Source organism: Lynx canadensis, chromosome C2, assembly GCF_007474595.2.
Source record: "Lynx canadensis isolate LIC74 chromosome C2, mLynCan4.pri.v2, whole genome shotgun sequence".
In the NCBI taxonomy this organism is placed as follows: domain Eukaryota; kingdom Metazoa; phylum Chordata; class Mammalia; order Carnivora; family Felidae; genus Lynx; species Lynx canadensis.
This window is the reverse complement of record NC_044311.2, coordinates 128,070,196-128,091,105: the sequence shown is the minus strand read 5'-3', so window position 1 is coordinate 128,091,105 and position 20,910 is coordinate 128,070,196. Positions and strand designations below refer to the sequence as shown.

The window sequence follows — 20,910 nt, the reverse complement described above, 5'->3', positions numbered from 1 at the left end:
TTGCCATTAAATTTTCAATAACTCACACTTTGCAAAATTCTCACACAATCAATAATGTGCCCAGTGATTAAAATTATTCAGCTTTTATCTCCATTACTTTCCTTTGCCCCATTTCTTTCTGCAAATGGGTTTTCTGGGAAGGCTCCCTCAGCATGGGGTGACTGGGTCTAAGGCTGTCAGTCTAACAGTTCAAATGGCTGATGGTCTTATTAATTGTTTGGCTGTTAAAATTTTAACTCAATAATGTATTATTTGTTTTAAAGGATGCTAATTAAAGATACACCCACTGCATTTGCAACTTGAATAAAATGATGACTGCATGCGTATTGCTCTGTAGCATAATCTACTTTGGGTTTCTGAGAATAATCGAGTACCGATTGTGTAATTTTTCATATATCTGATTATTTTCCCCAAAATGAATATGAGAGTCATTCTAATAATAGATCAGTAATTTGTAAGTGTTTGTTTTACTGAAAAAAAATAACTTTGGCATGATCCATGCTTTTATATGACTATAATTCTTAAATGCACATATAAGAAGGTTCTACTATATGAATTAAATTGAACTACCTTACAAAACAAACTAATGAAACTTTAAATGCATTTTTGAAATCTTAATAGTATTCAAATAGTAAAGTGAAGAAAAACGATTTTGACCCTTCACTAAACTCTCAGGTTATAAAAATCAGTCTTGGACATTTTCTCTGAATTATAACATCAGTATTTCTTTTGAGTATGCATTAGGAATCGTCAAATGGTATAAAAAATTTTCTCCAAGCATTGCAGAGGTTTATTTTTCATATAGCATCCGAACTAAAGTATGTTGTAATATAATGGTTATTTGAATTTTCTTGCTTTATAAGGCATAAGTCAGAAACTTTATGTTGCCTGAGTGGTTTTTTTTGTGGCTAGTTGTAAGCACAGCAGTGAGACAGTGCAAGGAAACTAATAAATTAGAAGGCATAAGTGCATTTCTTGCATGTATGCTAATATCTAATCAAGCATTAAGCAATATCATGTCACATTGACTTAAGAAAATGTAACTACGTACAATAATTTTGTGTGAAATGAAAACATGCACAAGAGAATAAATACATGCACATAAACCGACCCTCTCTCACCATAATAAACACTGTATTGAAATCATAAGATGTTGAAAATTTATTAGCTACCCTTTTCACAAAATAAACTTCCCTGGGTATGTACTAAAGCTCAAAAAAAGGACATAACACAATTTCATTTTGCAATGAGAATTTGGAGTCTGCTCAGATACAATAATATTCATCAGAAAATACCTATTGCACTTTGGATATGCAAGATGGTTTTAACCTGCTATCTATCCTATATTATACACTAATACAATTGAGTTTCTGTAAAAGAAGTAAAATTCATCGTGTATTTATATGGGTGATAAGGTCAGTTTAATATATGTCTTTGAGCAGACCTTTCATGTAAATTTTCAAATGCATTTACTTCAACACATTTCTTCTGTGCTGAAAGTGAGTTTATAAGATTCCAAGGATAAAATTTGATGAAGCAAATAAGACAATACATAATTCATTTCAGAAATAACTTCCTTGGGGCGCCTGGGTGGCGCAGTCGGTTAAGCGTCCGACTTCAGCCAGGTCACGATCTCGCGGTCCACGAGTTCGAGCCCCGCGTCGGGCTCTGGGCTGATGGCTCAGAGCCTGGAGCCTGTTTCCGATTCTGTGTCTCCCTCTCTCTCTGCCCCTCGCCCGTTCATGCTCTGTCTCTCTCTGTCCCAAAAATAAATAAACGTTGAAAAAAAAAAAATTTTTAAAAAATAAAAAAAAAGAAATAACTTCCTTAATTTTAAGAAGTAAAAGCAGCATTAATTTGCATATATCCATGAAAATATCACTGAGATCATCAAGGTTAAATAATAAACCAAGTAATCTCAAGCTTTTGGTTGGTGGATTTGTTTTTTTATTCATTTATTAAATTTTTTTCAGCGGGTAGTGTGTTGGTTACTAAAAATTGGATAAAATGAATGCAACAGGGCATTTTTTTATGGAGATGCACCAGTATTTGGTATCTTCAAATGGCATCTCTAGGCAAGTTTATAGGTTAGTCTAAGTAAGAGCAGAAATACAAGACACGCACAATCACTGCCTTGTAACGTTCTCTGTACCACATTCCCTTTGTTTTCTTTTTAGGCAAAGCTTTTACCTCCTCTCAAAGACCTCGACCAACCAGCCCATTTTCTACTGACAGTAATACCAGTGCAGCCCTGAGTCAGAGTCAGAGGCCTCGGCCCACTAAAAAACACAAGGGAGGGAGAATGGACCAACAACCAGCATTGCCTCATCGAAGGGAAGGAATGACAGACGGTAGGTTTGTTTCCTTGTCTCTTGTCTCCTCACTGAAGAGGTGTGCTCTGTGCAAGTCATTAACCTACATTAAAGTAGCTATGGTAGATTAGGTGTTGCCTAATTACGTAACAAGGCAGAAAATCTAGCAATACGGTCTTGTTTAAATAAAACACCCCCTTTTTTTTTTCTTTTTAACAATCTGGAGTTATTTCTATATTACCAAGCCCCAAGAAATGTATGCCATACCACTTTCCAATGTTGATTTTGCTACCGTTCTGGAGTTTTCCATCAATGCTTTTAGTGAACATTCCCTTTTGAGATTAGGGGGAAAAAAAAAAACATAGGTAGCATGGGCACTTGGCATGCATTTCTGATACTAAATTTGGAACATTTCTGATATCAAATTAAGGTAACTTCAGTGGTATTTCACTTTTGAAAAAGACCATGAAATGATTTGTAACTTAGTAACTTTTTTTAGTTTCATGAATTTCAGGCCTAAAAGCTAGCTACAGATCAGCGAATGGATGGGTCAGCAAACTTTTCTATAAAAGTCCGGATAGTAAATATTTTTGACTTTAGCTGGCCATACAGTCTGTGTCACAACTATTCACTGCCATTGTAGTCTGAGTGTCGCTACAGAAAAAAATAAATGAATGGGTGTGACTGATTTCCAATAAAACTTTATTGATAAAACAGGCAGTGGCTGAATTTGGCCCATGGCCCATTTGTTGATCTATTCCAATCCTTTTATTTATGTATAGCATTCAGTCTTTGCACAGCAAACACTGTTGGTTTCAGGAAGCACAATAGTCCTGGGACATGTCCTTCTTCAATAAAGAAGAGTTCAGTAGCTTTACAGAGCAGGATTTATCTCCCATATGTTCAACTTAATTCTCATACATTTAAATGTAGGAATACAACTATTTATCATGAAGTTTTATTCTAAGGAATATTTAAAATGGTATATGTAAAGAGCCTAGTTTGATGTCTGAGCCAAAGGTAAATTTGTTCCCTCTTCTCAGCACTATCCCCTGTAAACACACAGAGTTGGTCTTGAGGTAGTTCTACTAAACACCACAAGAGTGAACCTAGCCAATCTGCGCATTAGAACAATCTAGGGAACTCTTAAAATGTACTCTGGAGATTGGGATTTAATTGTTCTGGGTGAAAACCAATTATGAGTGTTTTTAAAGCTCCACAAGTGAATCTAACGTGCAGCCAGCATTGAGATGCTGTGAGTGAGTCCTTAGCATTCATTTTACTCTCTTGGACTTACCATTATAGGACAGAATGAGGCCTAGTTGGGAAAGAAACATCTGTTCTTTATTAGTTTGGGTGGGTGGGGGAGGTCTGTATCTGGCAGCCATCTTTGTGATTTCTTTTGTCATTTTTTAAGGCAAGGAAGATTTTAAAAGTCAAACATAACTTGTTCTAAAAGCTTTTAGGTTTCCTTATCTTTCCTGTTACTTTGTTTTCATTGGGAAGTGTTTTATGGGATATGAGGGCAAAGGTACACTTGAGATTTTGGTGCTTTATAAGCGAATATCCTGTGCTGAACAAAAATGCTCACCGCTGCCTCGCTGCCTCAGATGGTCTGAAGATTAGTTGAGCACTTAAAGCAGTCAATAGTGTTGATCTTATACTCTCTAAATAAAAAGGACCACTCCCACTGGTATGCTACTTATAAATCTCAGAATTAATAATTTTGTATAGTTTTTCTGCTATGAATGTTGTGGAAAAAGAGAAGAAAAACGTTTTTTTCTGAAATGTTTGAAGATTATATCCAGAATATGTGGAAGGTATAAAATATAAATCAACAAAATAGAGAGCTCTCCTTTTCTTCCTAAAATTCTTTCCTTGCAATTTTTAGCAGAATGTCTGGTTAAAGCAAGCTTCCACCTAGTTTAAAGCATGATCAATACATTGCTTATCTTTCTCAACAACTAATAGGTTCCTAACTTTTAAACTTGCCAGCATTGCAAAGCCAGGTTATGGATTATGTGTTGTTAGTAGAAATATTTTGGAAGTAGTGATATTGCAAAGGGAATTTTGGCTCCCATGTCTTCCCAAGTGTATGATCCAATGATGTTTTATTTATGATATGAGGGCATTTATTGCAGATGACACTCTACAGATTATCCTTAAGGATGTTGCTATTTTATAGCAAATGTATGTGTCATAGCATTTATATGGTATCAATCCAGGCATTAGTAATAATTTTTTTTATTATTTGTATGTGAAATCAAACCATTCTTTTGGGGCAGGTTGCTGTTTAGCAGCACTTAGTGCCTAGACATTTTTACACTAAAACTTTTGCTTTATACATTTTAAAATTGTGTTTTGTGAGTAAATTAATCAGAATAATTACTGCCAGCTGCTATACCAAAGAACTTCTATCCCTCAGTGGCTCAGCACCGCAAAAGTTTGTTTCCCATGAACATAATAATTTATCAAGGTCAGGTGTCTCTCCTCTAAGTACTAATGTAAGAAAATACGCTTTTTCAGTATTGGGATACCATCATTTTTACAGTGCGACATTTATGGCTTCTGAGTGAGGGGAAGACAAAAACAGAGTGATCACTTGAGACGTTCTCTGGTCAGGCCTGCAAGTGGTGCATATCCTTTATCATCTCACTGACAAGTACACTGTCACATGACATCAGACTAACTACTGGGAAAGTGATATTCTCTTCTGTCTAGTAAGAGGAATTGGGAATGGTGGTAAACATAAGGCTCTGTCTTAAAGACTATGAAAAAACCCACACACATGTCAAGGAACATTCTGCTCCTTTGAATTCTCTTCGAAGCAGCCATTGCTCCATCCAAATCTTCTCTTCTACATGCATAAGTCAAGGAATACCTTTTCAAGCCAATATATTAACCAATACTGAAGGAAGAAGGCAGAGGAAGTATTTTTCTATCCATCAACCTTTTTTCCCTAGATCAGCTGCTTCTAGCCTGTTCTCCCCTCATTCCTAATGTCCTGGTTAGAGAACTTTCCTAGTTCTGCCACAGACTGGCTTGGACCGTTGAGCGAATTTCTTTGTTTATTAATTTGTTCATTCAAATATTTACTAAGCACATAACAAATGATAGGCAATGGAAACCAAACAGACAAAATTCCTTGTCTTCCTGGAGTTTACTTTCTGTTGAGAGAAGATAGAGACAAACAAAATAAAAGTAGGTAAGATGGTCATAAGTGTCATGGAGAAAAAACATAAGAAGTTGAGAAATACAAAGGTTAGGCGAGGTCTTTTTTAAGTAGAGTCTCAAGGAAGGCTTGACCAAGAAGATGACATTAGAGAAGACTAAAAGATTAAAAGGGAAAAAACAATGCTGATATCGAGGAAAAGTCATTCCGGAAACTGAGAACAGCAACTGGAAGCCTGAAGCTTGTTTGATAAAAAGAGAAGCAGTGTGACTGAAGCAGAGACAGCCACAGAATAAAATGTAAGGTTAGACAAATAAGCAAGGACCAGTGTTTGTAGGGCTTTAAACTTTTTTAATGTTATTTTAGAGAGACAATGAGAGACAGAGCACAAGCAGGGGAGGGGCAGAGAGAGAGGGAGACACAGAATCTGAAGCAGGCTGCAGTCTCTGAACTGTCAGCACAGAGCCCAATATGGGGCTTGAACCCAAAAACCACAAGATAATGACCTGAGCTGAAGTCAGATGCTTAAGCAACTGAACCACCCAGGCACCAAAAGACCTTAAACTTCTATAAGGGCAATGGCTCTTACTTTGAACAGGAAACCACTGAAGGTGTGTGTGTGTGTGTGTGTGTGTGTGTGTGTGTGTTTAAGGAAGAGGAGTAACATGATCTGACTTATATTTTTATTTTCTTTTTATTTTTTTTTAAAGTATATTTATTTTGAGAGAGAGAGTCCATGTGCTCCCAAAGGAGGGATGCACGGGAGGGGCAGAGAGGGGGAGGGAGAGAATTCCAAGCAGGATCCCAATCTGGATGCAGGGCTTAAACTCACAAATCAAATCATGAGATCATGACCTAAGCTATAACCAAGAGTAGGATGCTTAACCGACCGATCCAGCCAGGCGCCCCGTTTTTATGTTGAGATAGATTAAATGCACTTCTACGTGGAAGCACAAAAACCACATAGCAGGTTGTAGAAGTAATACAGGGAATTGATGTCAGAGGTTTCTACCCAGGTAGAATCAGTGGAAGCAATGAGAAAGGTTGAATTCTGGCTATAGCTTGGGATTGGTACCACAGGATTTGTTACTGAAATTAAATACAGGTTGTAAAGCAGAGATGTCAATGATTATGCCAAAGTTATGGTCATCTTGTAGAATGCAATTGCTACTATTTGAGATGATGAACACTAGAGAAGAACCATGTTTTGCCAAGGAAGGTCCAGGGCTCAGTTTTGATATGTGAAAGTAGACACTTTCTAAATAAGTAGAACACCTAAGTGTGGATTTAGTCATGTGAGTCTGAAGTTGATGGGAGGAGAGATCCAAGCTGGAGGTATTTGATTTCTTTTTGCCTTCCTTTTTTTTTTTTTTCTAAAAAGTGGATAATAATGGCACATATTTCATTGGATTGTTGTGTGCCTGATAACAGCAAATCCTGAGTAAGCCAGTAAGAGACTCGTTAGTGAATTAATTTAGTCAAAATGAATCAACATGGAAATTAATAATAAATTTAAGTAAACATATTTGATTACGTATTTTTATTTTTTCCACAGTCATTCTTAATCCCATCTTTTTCCAATTCGTTTATTTCAATGTGCACGCCATGTACTTTCTTCTTAGAGTATACAAATTCCAAGTATATGACTTAATTATGTAGCCATATAATTTCAGGTTAAATTAAATAGTAATCAGAATTTCAGCTAGCATAAGCAGATGCCATTTTGTCCATTTTAAAAATGAAGCTCCTTTGATGGAGAATAAAAATCAATGACAAGATATGTTATTTTGAAAGCAAATATAATAATTTCCCCCCTGCTGGCAGTCTTAAGGCCAAACACTCCAATGAAATGATTGCTTTCCATTTATAATAATACATACTGAAGGAAGTCAGATTGAATATAAAGGAAACACTACACCCCTTGGTGGACTGTTCTACAAACAGATATCACGATATTGGATTAGCTCTTCATTTTGGAAGAAATTTTCCAAATGCAATTGTATTCTCCCAGATGGAAATCTTGTTCCCTTCAATAATTAGTAATTCATAATCTACCAAGAGGACATACGTACGAATTGGGAATGCTGCTTCAATATGGGAACTCCCAAAGCAGATGCAGAGGAGAGTGTTATTGTCAATTCAGTGGAGGACAATATCATTTTGCTCGTTAAGAAAGAAGGTATAAAGCTTCTTAATAAAATCTTTAAAGAGAGCAACTTAGCCTTTCTGGAGGAAGCCTGTCTTTTGTACACAAGAAATTTATACTTCTTCCTTTTAAGTGTCACAAACAGTACTCTTAGAAATAAGAGCACAAATACAACAATGGCGTGGGAAATAATGGACTATCTATATGCAATATCGCCTATTAATAATATAAATATGTGTATTATATATGGCATTTGATTTTATGAACTAATTATATATCACTGATATATATAATTAATATATCAATATATATTGTATCAATAATAATTGACATTATGTAATCACTGATATTCTGAGGATGAACAGAGAAGTTTGCAGTAGTATACCAGGAAAATTACAAGATAATAATCCAAAAGAATGTTTAGAATGTTCAGGAGATTTCAAAATCTTCAACAAAGTAATTCTAGAACTAGTATAATGGCATAAATCATATAATAGAACTAATATAATACTTAAAGAAATATGAAAGAAGAGACTATGATATCACAGTTGAAGACAAATCAAAGTATAAAGGTGTCATGATCCAAACAGCTAACTAATAAAAGGAAAATGAAAAATTGGCTAAGCATTTGAACTTTTTAGTTTTTTCACATCTTATATTTAATTCAAAGAGCTTTTTGGCAAAGTTATCTATTCTACTACATCTCAAATTTTTATGATGCATTGTCTACTCTAGCACCATGAGGCATATTCTATCTGTACTCTGAGCAGTGGTTATTACTTATTAAAATTAATACATTGGAAGATTATAATGTATTAGTTGTAACTCATTAGCTAACTCATGAAACGAACAGCCAGAATTGGTTGTCAGGCAGAATGTTAATTGCATTTAATAAATGTTAGCTTAACCCTTTGACTGTTGCTAAATGTACCACATACATGGGTAAAGGCAGTCATATGTTGCATATGATACGGCATATAGTTCTTAATTTCCCGAGGGCAACATTTCCTATGGAGATTGGCAGGACAGCTTTTATTCTTCCAGGGACTTTTATTAACACAGCTGCTAGAATGTCTAGTCATTTTGTGTCATGATATTTCTACCTTGGGGAGGTGGGGGTGAACATTGGATAAAATATGGAGAAAATATAAAATGCCTTCTATACCTTGAACATTAGCTTCAGTGTGCAATTGAAAACACTCTCCACATATAATAGTTGAAATTAGTCAATTTTGTTTCAAATACAGTGTGATCAAAAGGTAGAAAAGAGATCAATAATATGCATTTTAGGTAGAAATAACTGACCTTTGCCTCCCCCCACCAAATTTCTTTTGCATGAGTGAGACCTTTACGAGGGCACGGGTTTTTTTCTTCATCTTGAATCAAAACCTGTATTTTTCATTACATTGTAGTCCATTCTAAACATTATTCACAATTTTTAGATCTTCCACCACCACCAGATCCCCCTCCAGGTCAGGGTTTAAGGCAGCAAATAGGCCCGAGCCAGCATGCTGGTAACGTGGAAACCTCAACAGAGAGAAAAGGAAGCTCTCTGGAGACACCACAAGCATCCACCTTAGAAGACACAAAGAGCTCATTGGATTGTCCAGCTAGAGCATCCCTAGAGTGGCAGCGACAAACCCAAGAATGGATAAACTCCACAGAGCGCCAAGAAGATATACGGAAAGCCCTACACAAACAAAGTGTTGGATCAGGTGTGTTCTGCACAGTCCTAAGAAAGTGTGGACTTTTACCTGTTTTTCCCCCCCTACCAGGTACTTAGAAATGGCAGTTGTTTAAGAACATCTGAAATATGTTTGCCTTGAATCACTAAAAAGCTGGGATTCCTCGGCAGAGCTCACTGACACATCTTAAGTCTCATTCCCATGGGGATTGTTCCTTACCCTCTGCATAGAGGTCTGAGCTCAAGAGACCTCCAAGCTTTTTTTTACCTGGATTGTTCAGGAGACAATTTGATTTTTTTGCCTTGTAATGTTTATGTTGAATGCTTTTAAGACCTCCAAATTTTGTCTTAATGTCACTACAATCTCTGCCTTCAACCAGTTTCGTTTTGACTGAAGTAACTAGTCATTTTGAAAGGAGAGCTCCTTTCAGTCAATTCGTTGAATTCATTGAAATAACAAAAGTTGTACTGAAATGCCCAGTCACAGTATTCTCAGGAAAAAAAGAGCTTAAACAGGGCCTACAGTTTCTCCAGCTGGTTAAATTTAGTGGGTTGTTAACATTTCACTGGGAAATATTCTTACTTATGAATCAAACTTCCTGGAATTGTCACAAAATAAATTTCATTATTTGTGGTTGGGTTTTTTTTTTTTTTTTGGAGGAGTGGTGGTTGTTTGGGCCTATTATAGAAATACATTTTTTGGAACATTTCTTCTCGTATCAGGTTTCATTGAGTATTAAAATGTACACACAAACACAGATGACATTTGAGAGTTTCTTTATACATTGATTTTTGAACTTGGACTCCATCTTTTCTAGATATATCCTCTACCCATGCATTTTTAATAATGATATGATATCACAACTGGGTGCTCAAAGTTTGAGAAAATGTAATGTATGCAAGAACCAAAATATGTCAACTTGAATGTCGAGATTTAGTGAAACATTTAGGAAGTTATATCATGCAGGCTGTGAGAGAAAAACCATGTGATTATTGTGATTTCATAAAGACCATCTAAATAGAGTGGCAGTCATCACAGTAATTGTAGCTCAAATCTAGAAAGAAAGAAAAAAAAAAGGGGAGGTAGAGAAGGAGACAGGAAGAAAGAAGGAAAGAAAAAAAATGTTTCAAAATATTAGGTATTTAATAATACACATAACAAGTTATTTGTAGAGAGTTGCTGCATTTAAAAAAACTTTTTATTTACTATTTATCATTTGTTAAAATGTGTATCTCTCTTTTTCTTTTAAGTAAGTACACAATCTTTAAAATAATGTGTTTATATCCCAAGAAACAGCAAAAATTTAAGGAGCTTATTTTAACTAATACATGGTTCTTCATATTAATTGACTGAGAGAATGTCGCTATAATTTAAAGTGGAAAAACACCATGTTTATTCAGTCTTCATGGAAAAATTTAATTGGAGCCTCACTGAACTCCAGAAATTATGCTCAGAGATGCTTTTGTTAAACAATAAGGTTCGTTGTCTGCAGCTCTCTTTTGTAAAGAATTTAAATGTTCAAAGTGATATGTAATATTATATTTTTATCCCCAAATTTCCTTTGATTCAATCCTGTTTTAGTTCCTATTATAGGAAATGTTGGCACATGGAAATTCTTTTAATATCCGGGCCTTCTTAAACCTCTTATTTTTAATTTTACTAAAGAGTGAAATGGTAGAATAGCCCGTCTTAAACTTAATATTTAAAGTTAAATTTCTTTTGTCTCCATGTTGCTGTTTAGCTTAGCACTCTGTATTTCTTTTTCAGAGGAGACATTGGTGCCCTACAGCAAGCCCAGTTTCCCATCTCCAGGAGGTCACAGCTCATCAGGAACAGCTTCTTCTAAAGGATCCACTGGACCTAGGAAAGCCGAGGCTTTGAGGGGAAGTCACCAGCGCAATGCCAGCGACCTTCTTGACATAGGATACATGGGCTCAAATAGTCAAGGACAGTTTACAGGTGAATTATGTAAGTGCTTTAGGACATTTGAAAGGCTCTGGTGATTCAGAACTAACATTGGGTTAATAATGCAGGGGAGGTAAAAGTTTTCCTTGATCCTCTTAGGGTCCCTGGTTGGGTCTGAAAATTAACTGATAAAGATAAACAGGAGAGGGGCACCTGGGTGGCTCAGTCAGTTAAGCATCTGACTCTTGATTTTGGCTCAGGTCACGATGTTGCAGTTCATGAGTTCCATTCCCTCATCGGGCTCTGCACTGACAGTGCTGAGTCTACTTGGGATTCTCTCTCCCTCTCTCTATGCTCCTACCTTGCTCACACACTCTCTCTCAAGATAAATAAATAAAAACTTTAAAAAAAAGGATAAACAGGAGAAAAGCGTACATGGGTGCCTTCACAAGAGAATGAGTCATGACCCAAAGTAGTGACCAGAGCAGAAAGCTATTATATCTTTTAGACAAAGAAGCAATAAATTTGTGAAGGTTTTAGGAGACAGAAGGGTTTGGGTAGGGGCAGTCAACGGTAAAGAAGTAACTTGGAAGAAAAGGGTTAGTTTAAAAAGGTTTGTTTTCGCAGTTTCTCAGCCCCCAAACTCCCTGTCTCTGGGAATCAGAATATCCTTCTTCCTGGTACAAGGAGGGTATCTTTCACGTGGGAGTTTTAGGACCTGTTTCAGAGAAAAAAACTTGGGTTGAGGGAGGGAGGTCAGAGTGACCTTCCTGCTTCTGTTGGTTTCTCAAACTCTTTCAGCTTCAGATATTCAGTGTGCCAAGGTGTCATATTTGGCAGTAGTATGTCCTGAACCTCAACAATAATATTGGCACAATAGACAAATTTCAGAACAGTAGAAATCTTGCTGTGCTATGAGAAAAAAATTGTTTATGACTTTGAGCAGTTTTGGTCATAATGTAGACCATTGCTATTTCCAGCTGTCTATTAAATAAACATTTCTTCTATTTCAAGTCTGACTTATACTATACAAAAATTGCCTATCTTTAGACAATTAATTTTAATATTTATAAGTTAATTATTTGTAGTTTTGTTTACTTTTTTAACTGAGCATATAAAGAAAGGGAAACATATTGGCCCTTTGTTAGTTTTTAAAGAACCTCAAGAATTTTTCATTCCCTAGTTGATGTCTGTCTTTATTCATTTATTCATTTATGTATGTATGTATTCATAGAGAACCTGTGCAAGTGAGGGAGATAGAGAGGGCTGGGGAAGGGGTAGAGAGAGAGGGTGAGAGAGAATCTTGAGTAGGACCCATGCTCCACATGGAGCCACATGCGGGGCTCGATCTCACAACCCTGAGATCATACCTGAGCCAAATCCAAGAGTTAATGCTTAACTGACTGAACCATCTAGGTACCCCTATTTATTTGTTTTTTTCTTTCTTTATTTTAAGAGTCAACTTTTTAAAGTTGATTTTTGATTTCAGTTCATTTGAAGTACTTTGATTATAATAACATATTACATATATATACATATATATATATATATATATATACAATTTTCTTTTTGAATAAAGAGCCAGCATTGATAGTATAACTAATCTATAAAAATATAATATCAGCTGACAGAGAAAGATAGGATGTCACAATATGTCACAGTAAGAAGCACTGAACTCTTGGTGTTAATTTTTTTCTTGAAATTGAGCACTTCTGCTATCCAATGTCCAAATTACACTTGTTGAGTATTTTCAGCTGCTTATTTGAATTCAGCTTAAAAGCAATGCTGAAGGAACAGCCTTGGGTTCCAGTCTTAGCCCAGAACAAGTAAACTGCCTTCCTAATCTCCACCCCCTTATCTTAAAAATCGCATTACTATTATGCTTACATCACAGACTGGGGGATGTCATGAAATAATGGAAAGTAAAAGTACTTTCAGACTGTAAGTTATTTCTTGACTAGAGTTAGCATTATTGTTTTCTATTAGTAATCTGATTATTAGTAAGACATGTTTATAATGTTTAATTTGAGTCATGACTACTTGGATTTTTCTTTGACTTTTAGAATAGTTAGAGATTCCAAGAAGTGCAGAAATAGCTCTACCTGGATTTTAAATCTCCAAGTTTTGCCATTTCTTTTTCTTTCCCTTCCCCTAAGTCCATTTTCTTAACTTTATACACTCACCAAGGCTATCCGATGATGTCATCTTCGTTGATTATCTGTTTCGCTTTTTGTTATACTGGTCAGGATGAAAGACTACTTACGTTCAATACAAACTTACTTCTGATTTTTTTAATCTCTTTGTAGAGTAACTGAGAGGAGACATGCAAAGCTGCTCTGAAGGACCACCAGGTCTGAACTCATGGAAGTGATGACACTAAACAGTGCAATGAACAATTTCTTTATTTATGTACTATTAAAAGACTGTAAATGCAATGTAAAGACACACAGCCACACATATCCCACAGATATTTTACTTGTGTTCTTCTCTTAAGTACACCACCCACCTTAACTCTTTCTTGTCAGGAGTATATACAAAAGAAAGAAAACAAAACTCGCCCTCCAGGAAGAAAAGGATTTTCCTCTGTATATAATTTCTTTTGTGCGTTGCTATGCAAGCTCACTCTTTTTAGCTCTGTTCATACTATTGTCTGTTTTTATTGGTCTGTTGTACTATATGTGAATTAATAGGCTGTGGTGCCATATATTAACTTTTAATTGTGTAACTTTTATGTTTAAATTTTGCACTGCAATTTTATTTGGTGATAAGCACAAATCTCTACTCCTCGTGACATGAAGAACAAGACTGAATGTGAAGGGAGTTTCTGTACTGTAAGCTAGGCTGGATATGCTGGTTGGAACCAATCATGTGAGATGGTTTGCAGTTGGGGTGTAGAAACAGGAAGATGCAAAGGAACAGTGGTGTTGGCGAAGTCTTCCTTGAGTACCAGGGACTGAGTCAATAAAAAGAAAAGCAGAAAGGTGGCTTTTACTATTGACAAAATGCAGGGGTCAAAGAAGGAAATCTAAGTCTTAAGGCTAAATAGGTATTAAAATACACAGGTAGCAAAGATGTACTAAACTCGCTAAAAAGAGAAAGAAGAAGAAAATGAAAATGAAAGTTACATGTAGCATCAACTTTACCTGTCATTGTAATTGACCCATCTGAGAATTATAACAAGCAAAAGGAAATGAAGGTGTTTCGCAAGAGCTGTGTTTGTATTACAGTGTTTTCAAGAAGCATTTTCTGAATTACCATAATTAATCTCTCCAACTCATTAAGTCAGGATCTAATATGAAGTTCCCCAAGGAAACAAACAAAATGAACTCTAGAATATCTAGCAAATAGTTAAAGAGGCAATTTATTATTAGGACATACTCGGGCTGCTTCCAAATGCAAAAACTCTATTGCAATATCTTGTTTCATCTTTCTGATACATGTTCAGTACACACTAGAGGATAGAGCTGCATCGCTTAAATTTATGACTTTGAAAAAAATCATGCAGTCTATAGACAATTCTGTGTTTTGTTTGACTAAGAGGTGAAGTTCATGCCACCAGATGTATAGCCAAATTGTAAGTGCTTAAAAAGCAGTGCTCAGAGTATGTTCAGTTCACAGTAAGTAGATTTATCGAAAGAAACATTTTATGGTACAGTCTCAGAAATTGGCTACCGACTAAAATATGTTTGACCCATTTTGAATGAGTAAATTGAAAAGAAAAATTTTAAAGGAGAAACAATGCATGTTTATACGCTTTTTAAATAAAACCAAACCTCGTTAAGTGGACATTAATCACAGTGTCCTGCCTCATTTGTTGTCACGACTTTGAGAACAAGAAATTCCTGAACATCAGTCATGTATGGTCAAAATGAATATGGCTTCGAAATATATGTAGCCACTGTATGTGAATAGTGAAGCAGTCCAGTAGAAGAAAACTTCCCTGAAATTCCCACTTGTGACATTTTTCCATGTGCTGCCTACAACAGCTGTAAATTCGACTTCTAGTTATACTTTCTCATGTTTTCCCTATGATGTGCTCAGTAGTTGTACTCTGAAAAATATTCGATGTAACGATTAGAATCAATCGTAAAATATGGGACCCGCTTGAGTGATGATTCATACTCCATGCATTATTGGCTCAGTCACCAATTCTATGTCATATTTGTAATAGCAAAGGGATAACATAATTTGATTTTTCCCTTTTTTGTTTCCTGAGACTGCATCAAGACAGGCAAGAGTGGAGGAAACTAATGTTCTTTATGGGCCCCAATGTTTTTGGTGCCATGTGGTTCATTTCTTCACTGAAGAGAAAAAAACTATTCTGAAACATACTTATTAAATGCTGTAGCAACTTCCTATAATCAGTGCCTGATTTGAATGCAGTTTGGTTTCTCTGGGTCAGATTGTCCACGGAAGGTGAAAAGTTTCTGTGAAGAATGAGTAAACATTCACAACAGTAGGATGTGAGGTATTTAATTTCTACTTATGCAGTTCCCTACTTCACCTCTTTCCGTTTAAAAACAAAGTTTTGTTCGTGTTCCCTCTTTATGCTATTCTATAACCCACTTTAGATTAAAGCTTTAGTTCATTACATTTATTACACATAGACTTTGTACCCTGGTAAAAGGTGTATGTGACTAATAAACCAAGACTTCAAAATTAGATTACGTGTATGCAAGTGACTTCGGGAATAACGTAGGACATAGCCTTAAACCTTCTTATTTTCAGTGTATAAAAATTAACTGTTCTGGTTAGCTTTTGGCAACAGCGACCTTATGGTTGGTTACCTAGAATGTTCTTTTAGAATATTCCACATACCCTTTTAAATCTAATTTTAAATAAATTGGTCAGTAAAATCTTGCACCCAATATATCATCCTCACAGATTTAGAACAAGATCAAATGCTGTGGCAATCCAAATGACTTCAGGAATCCTGGGAAAAAAATCAAAAGCTTTTGACAACTTGGTATATGTAAAAAGCTTCTAATCAGCATAAGTCAGAATGTCGTTAAAGAAATACAAACATGTATGAGAATGTCATTTTTTTCATTTTGTAGCCCAGTCGATGAATGTCATTAGAAATCACTGAGCTCACTCTTCTTCAGGTCTAAACAAGGCCTGTATAAGTTGTCAGAGGGAAATCTGGATGAAAGAGAATGTAAACTTATCTCACACTCACAGGCAATGCCACGGTGCAGCCAGGCCCTGAACAATACAGCTCCATTCTCAACGCGCAAAGTCTCCATTGGGGAAATGCCCATCAGTGTCCCAGCTCAGGAATGCCTCAGTGTGTGCAGAGAGAGTCGCCCCACCCCTCCCAGATCTTTTCCATGATGTATTTAAAGTGGGATAGTCCAGGGACTTGACAACAATGGATTCCTTCATAGGATTCGAACTCAGTACAAGGGAGCATATAGGAAAATCAAGACCAACACTTAAGATGTCATATAACCAAAGGGAAGTAAAAATGTTGCACGTATACTTGCTCTAACAAAACAGATAAAATGGTGTTCTTTGTCATAGTTTAATGCTCTGGGAATTTAAATATATCTTCAATGGGATTCAAGTTGAAAGTTTATATGAGCTTTGATAGAACACCTCCAATTTCTGTTCAACAAATTTAGGTAATTGTCCATTGACAACATAATTATAACAATGCCGACGAGCTCTAAACTGTGGTTTATCTTCGCCACTGGAAAGTGATTGTGTATCAGTATTAAAGATATGCAGATCCATGACATTCACTAATTTGTACATCTGCTTCTGTACATTGTATTTATCAAGTTACATGCCAAGAATTGGTGTAAAGCAACATGTCTTTCCACATTATCTTAGAGATGAAGTTACTTTTATTTTGCTTCTCTATAATGTGTACTTCAAATGGAACCCCGTACCTTTTTTAAATGAATTTCAGTTTACTGATTTTTCTTATCTCATTTTCAAAATCATTTATTGTGACTTTAAAGTGTTGCAAGATAAGGGATTTTGTGGCCGTGGGTAGACTTTTTATACTTTGTTTTATAGATTGACTTTTTTTTAACTAGTTTGTTTAAGTCACCAAACAGCGTCCAAAATCTTAATGTGTTTCATTTGATGTTGTTAGACCAGAAAAGAAATTGGCATAAAATTGGTTAATAGTATTGTCAAAGAATTGTGTATTGTGTACTCACTGGGAAAAAATAAAATATATTCACATTTCAAATTTGTAAAAAAGCCATTTATGTAAAACAGACTTGCCTTGTAGAATAATCAAAACAGACCATACAGTCACTTGTGCAACACCCCATTAATATTTTGTGACCAAATGCAAAATCTTATTTTCTCGTGTGGTAATGGGTTGGGCAGTGGTAAATACAAATTGGAACTGACTTATATAAATGACTATACTAATGACACTGATGAATATAAAAAAGCATTTGAAATCATAGATTCCACTCTATACGCCCTCCTTTCCAGATCTGACCTTCCCCACCCCATAAAGACCTACAGATGGATAGAATACAAACTTCTTGTCTACAAAATTACCTTAAAAATCATTCGTTAAATATAAATAAGTATGAGAATTGGAAGAAAGTGGATATTTCTTAATTGCTTTCGAGTAGCTAATGATAACTTTAAGAAGATGGATGTTGAAAAGTTATCTTAGAGACTGGATAGAAAAGAAAAAGTCCCAATTTTATTATACTCCATGAATATTTAATTCTTTTTCACTAACTACACTTACAAGATCAAATTATTCCTAAAAATAAAAAAGAAGGTTTGGGGCGCCTGGGTGGCGCAGTCGGTTAAGCGTCCGACTTCAGCCAGGTCACGATCACACGGTCCGTGAGTTCGAGCCCCGCGTCAGGCTCTGGGCTGATGGCTCGGAGCCTGGAGCCTGTTTCCCATTCTGTGTCTCCCTCTCTCTCTGCCCCTCCCCCGTTCATGCTCTGTCTCTGTCTGTCCCAAAAATAAATAAAAAAAAACGTTGAAAAAAAAAAATTTAAAAAAAAAAGAAGGTTATGCATTCTTTAAAATTATATAGTAATAGTAAAAGTGAAAAAAGGAACTTATTGAACTCTGAAGCAATTTATTAAAAAATATTTTTAAAGCACATGGTAAGTGGGTAATACACTTCAGAGTTTCATTTAAAATAAATTAACATGAAAATAAAATAGTATTGGAAGAATCACAAATAATGTCGCATTAATATAATATAATGGTAATCCATAATATGTGTGATTAAAGACAAATTTATCATTTACCTATATGACAAATAGTAGAGGAATTACAAAACAATCATTGCTTTATTGAATCTGGGTGCATTACGGAAACACCTGAAAATGGCAAAAGTACAAAATTATCAGAAAGATTTATTAAAATGATACACTACGCTCTCTTCACTATTATATATTAGCCATAGAAAAGATATATCCGTGTTGTAGGAAAGCATTTTAACAAGAAATAACACAATGTCGTCAATTTGTGAAAATGTATTTTATATCATCCAAAGAGAGTATCAGCCAAATTCACGCTAAATCTCACTTCCTAACAAAGACGTGAAATAAAGCTGCAATAACTGAAAAGCACGTTGTAAGAATTCAAAAGAAAAGACACATGGAAAGACCAGGAAAGGAAGATAATACGTTGTCTCCAAAAAGTTTCAGGAACTCTTTTACCTCGATGAATTTAGTGCAGTCTTGGTTTTGGTTTTCAGCCTTGGAATTTCCTTCAGGTGCAGAGAAGGAATTTGGTATAAGAGAGGGATGCAAAGCTGTCAAGGATCCCAGAGACAGATGCAAGACAATTGGATGGCTGGGTGTGACCTGCCTTTGTATCTCCCAGCTTACACACTTTCTCCTGGCAGCAGTTAAGCTACAAGAAATATATATATTCAGTTATCTTGGTAATTAATCAGAGACAGGCACTTTTATAATTCAAATACACTCACCTTGGGCTCTAGTCAATGTCCATGATAGGGAATTTGCAGGTCACTATAAATGCCCTTAGCTCATAACACCATAGCACCCTTTGCCTGGAAAATACCTTAATGGATGCAGCTTCTAGGTAGGAGACAACTTTTTTGGACAATTTTTTTTTTTAATTTTTTTCAACGTTTATTTATTTTTGGGACAGAGAGAGACAGAGCATGAACGGGGGAGGGGCAGAGAGAGAGGGAGACACAGAATCAGAAACAGGCTCCAGGCTCTGAGCCATCAGCCCAGAGCCTGACGCGGGGCTGGAACTCACGGACCGCGAGATCGTGACCTGGCTGAAGTCGGACACTTAACCGACTGCGCCACCCAGGCGCCCCTTTGGACAATTTTTATATGGTGTTTCTCTAGACATTTACCAATAATTTGTTTCTGACAAACGGTTTGGATTTTTTGTTGTTGCTGTTTTGGTTATTTATTCATTAGTTTTGCAAGCAAGTACTGAGACATTGTGCTAAGAAATATAGAACGTGGTTAAAACAGAAATAGCTTTTGCCTTCATAAATAGATCAGTATCTTCTATTAAGTACAGCCCTGATCTCTAGGAAAGTATCTTTTTGATGAATGTTTTTGAGCTAAGGGAAGAGAGACAATGAGCAAAGCTTTTAAATATATTCTCAAGCAATAAAATCTGCATTAGCTTCATTCATACCCCCTCACCCTGTCATATTATCCATATTCCAGTCTTTCTCAAAATAGTCTATGGAATTTTAATAGGTATTTTAAAAATAAAGAAGAAAAGAATGGATGAACATATAAAGAGATTTCTTTATTACTTGACTCCTTTTCAAAGTTGCTCAAATGTTATATAACATAGAAACCTTTGTCCTGAGGCATCTTGTGAAACTAGGAGTTTGGGACACTCACTTTGAGAAATACTCTCCTAGAAATCATCATACTTCATTCTGTCCCTAGGCTCTGCATTAATGGCCCCAAAGTACCTTTGCCATTTTTTTTTCCCTTGCTGTGGTTTTTTAAAGTTGGTATCAACTCATGACAAAGAAATGTGTGAATCTCAGGTATTCTGTAGAGATAACAGAGAAAAACTATTCAGTGAGAAATTGCATGTATCCTTCCCATTTATGGCAAAGTGTAAGTACTTACCTGAGATCAGTGTTTAGCACTTGGGCAACAGGTATGATTCCATTATGTTCTTTCATTGTTCCACAATCCTTTTGTAGGCTAAGTCTCCAAATCATTTGGCTAAATCTAAAGCATAAAAATACAATCATTGTCTCCCCTCACCCAGCTCCCAACTCTCACAAAAGGATAATGTACTCCTTTTTAAGGCTACTGTCTGATTATTGCAAAGTTCTACTTCAAATAGTGCTAAAAATAATTTCATAACAAAACAAATACCAAAAAAAACTAGGGAGAGAGGACTTACGATTTCTCGGTAAGACAATACAGAAGAACTAAGTCCCGGTGGAAAGCAAAATGCAGCCAATTAAGTAATGATGAAAATGAGTATACTCAGAAATAGATAAATATAAAAGTACAAAAGAGAAATTGAGTATTATCGTTACAGGCACTGTGGCCAGCATTAAGTATAAAAGAATATAATATAAGAGAAATTAAAGTGAAATGTAGGAAGGAAGGATTTAAATTTACTTAATTAATTTTGAGATGGTAGATGAATGCAACCAATAGATTAAAATGCCCCAACATAGGTGATTTGAGAGTAATTGCCTGTGGGTAATGGTTATTCTAATAAAAA

General features: G+C 35.7%; 1 protein-coding gene across 11 annotated transcripts in view; it reads left to right on the top strand.

Moving 5' to 3' along the window:
• The window catches only part of ROBO2 (roundabout guidance receptor 2), a 604,834-nt gene extending 587,410 nt beyond the window's left edge, over positions 1–17,424 (top strand). For 5 of the 11 annotated variants that reach the window (XM_032594772.1, XM_032594770.1, XM_032594771.1 and 2 more), the window contains 4 exons: positions 2,178–2,351; positions 9,073–9,345; positions 11,083–11,283; positions 13,527–17,424. In XM_032594772.1, the coding sequence (XP_032450663.1) occupies positions 2,178–2,351; positions 9,073–9,345; positions 11,083–11,283; positions 13,527–13,528 (650 nt within the window). In that variant the 3' untranslated portion in view covers positions 13,529–17,424. The remainder of the gene's footprint in view (positions 1–2,177; positions 2,352–9,072; positions 9,346–11,082; positions 11,284–13,526) is intronic. The other 6 variants (XM_032594777.1, XM_032594775.1, XM_032594776.1 and 3 more) reach the window with 2 other exon arrangements.
• Positions 17,425–20,910: the final 3,486 nt, after the last annotated feature.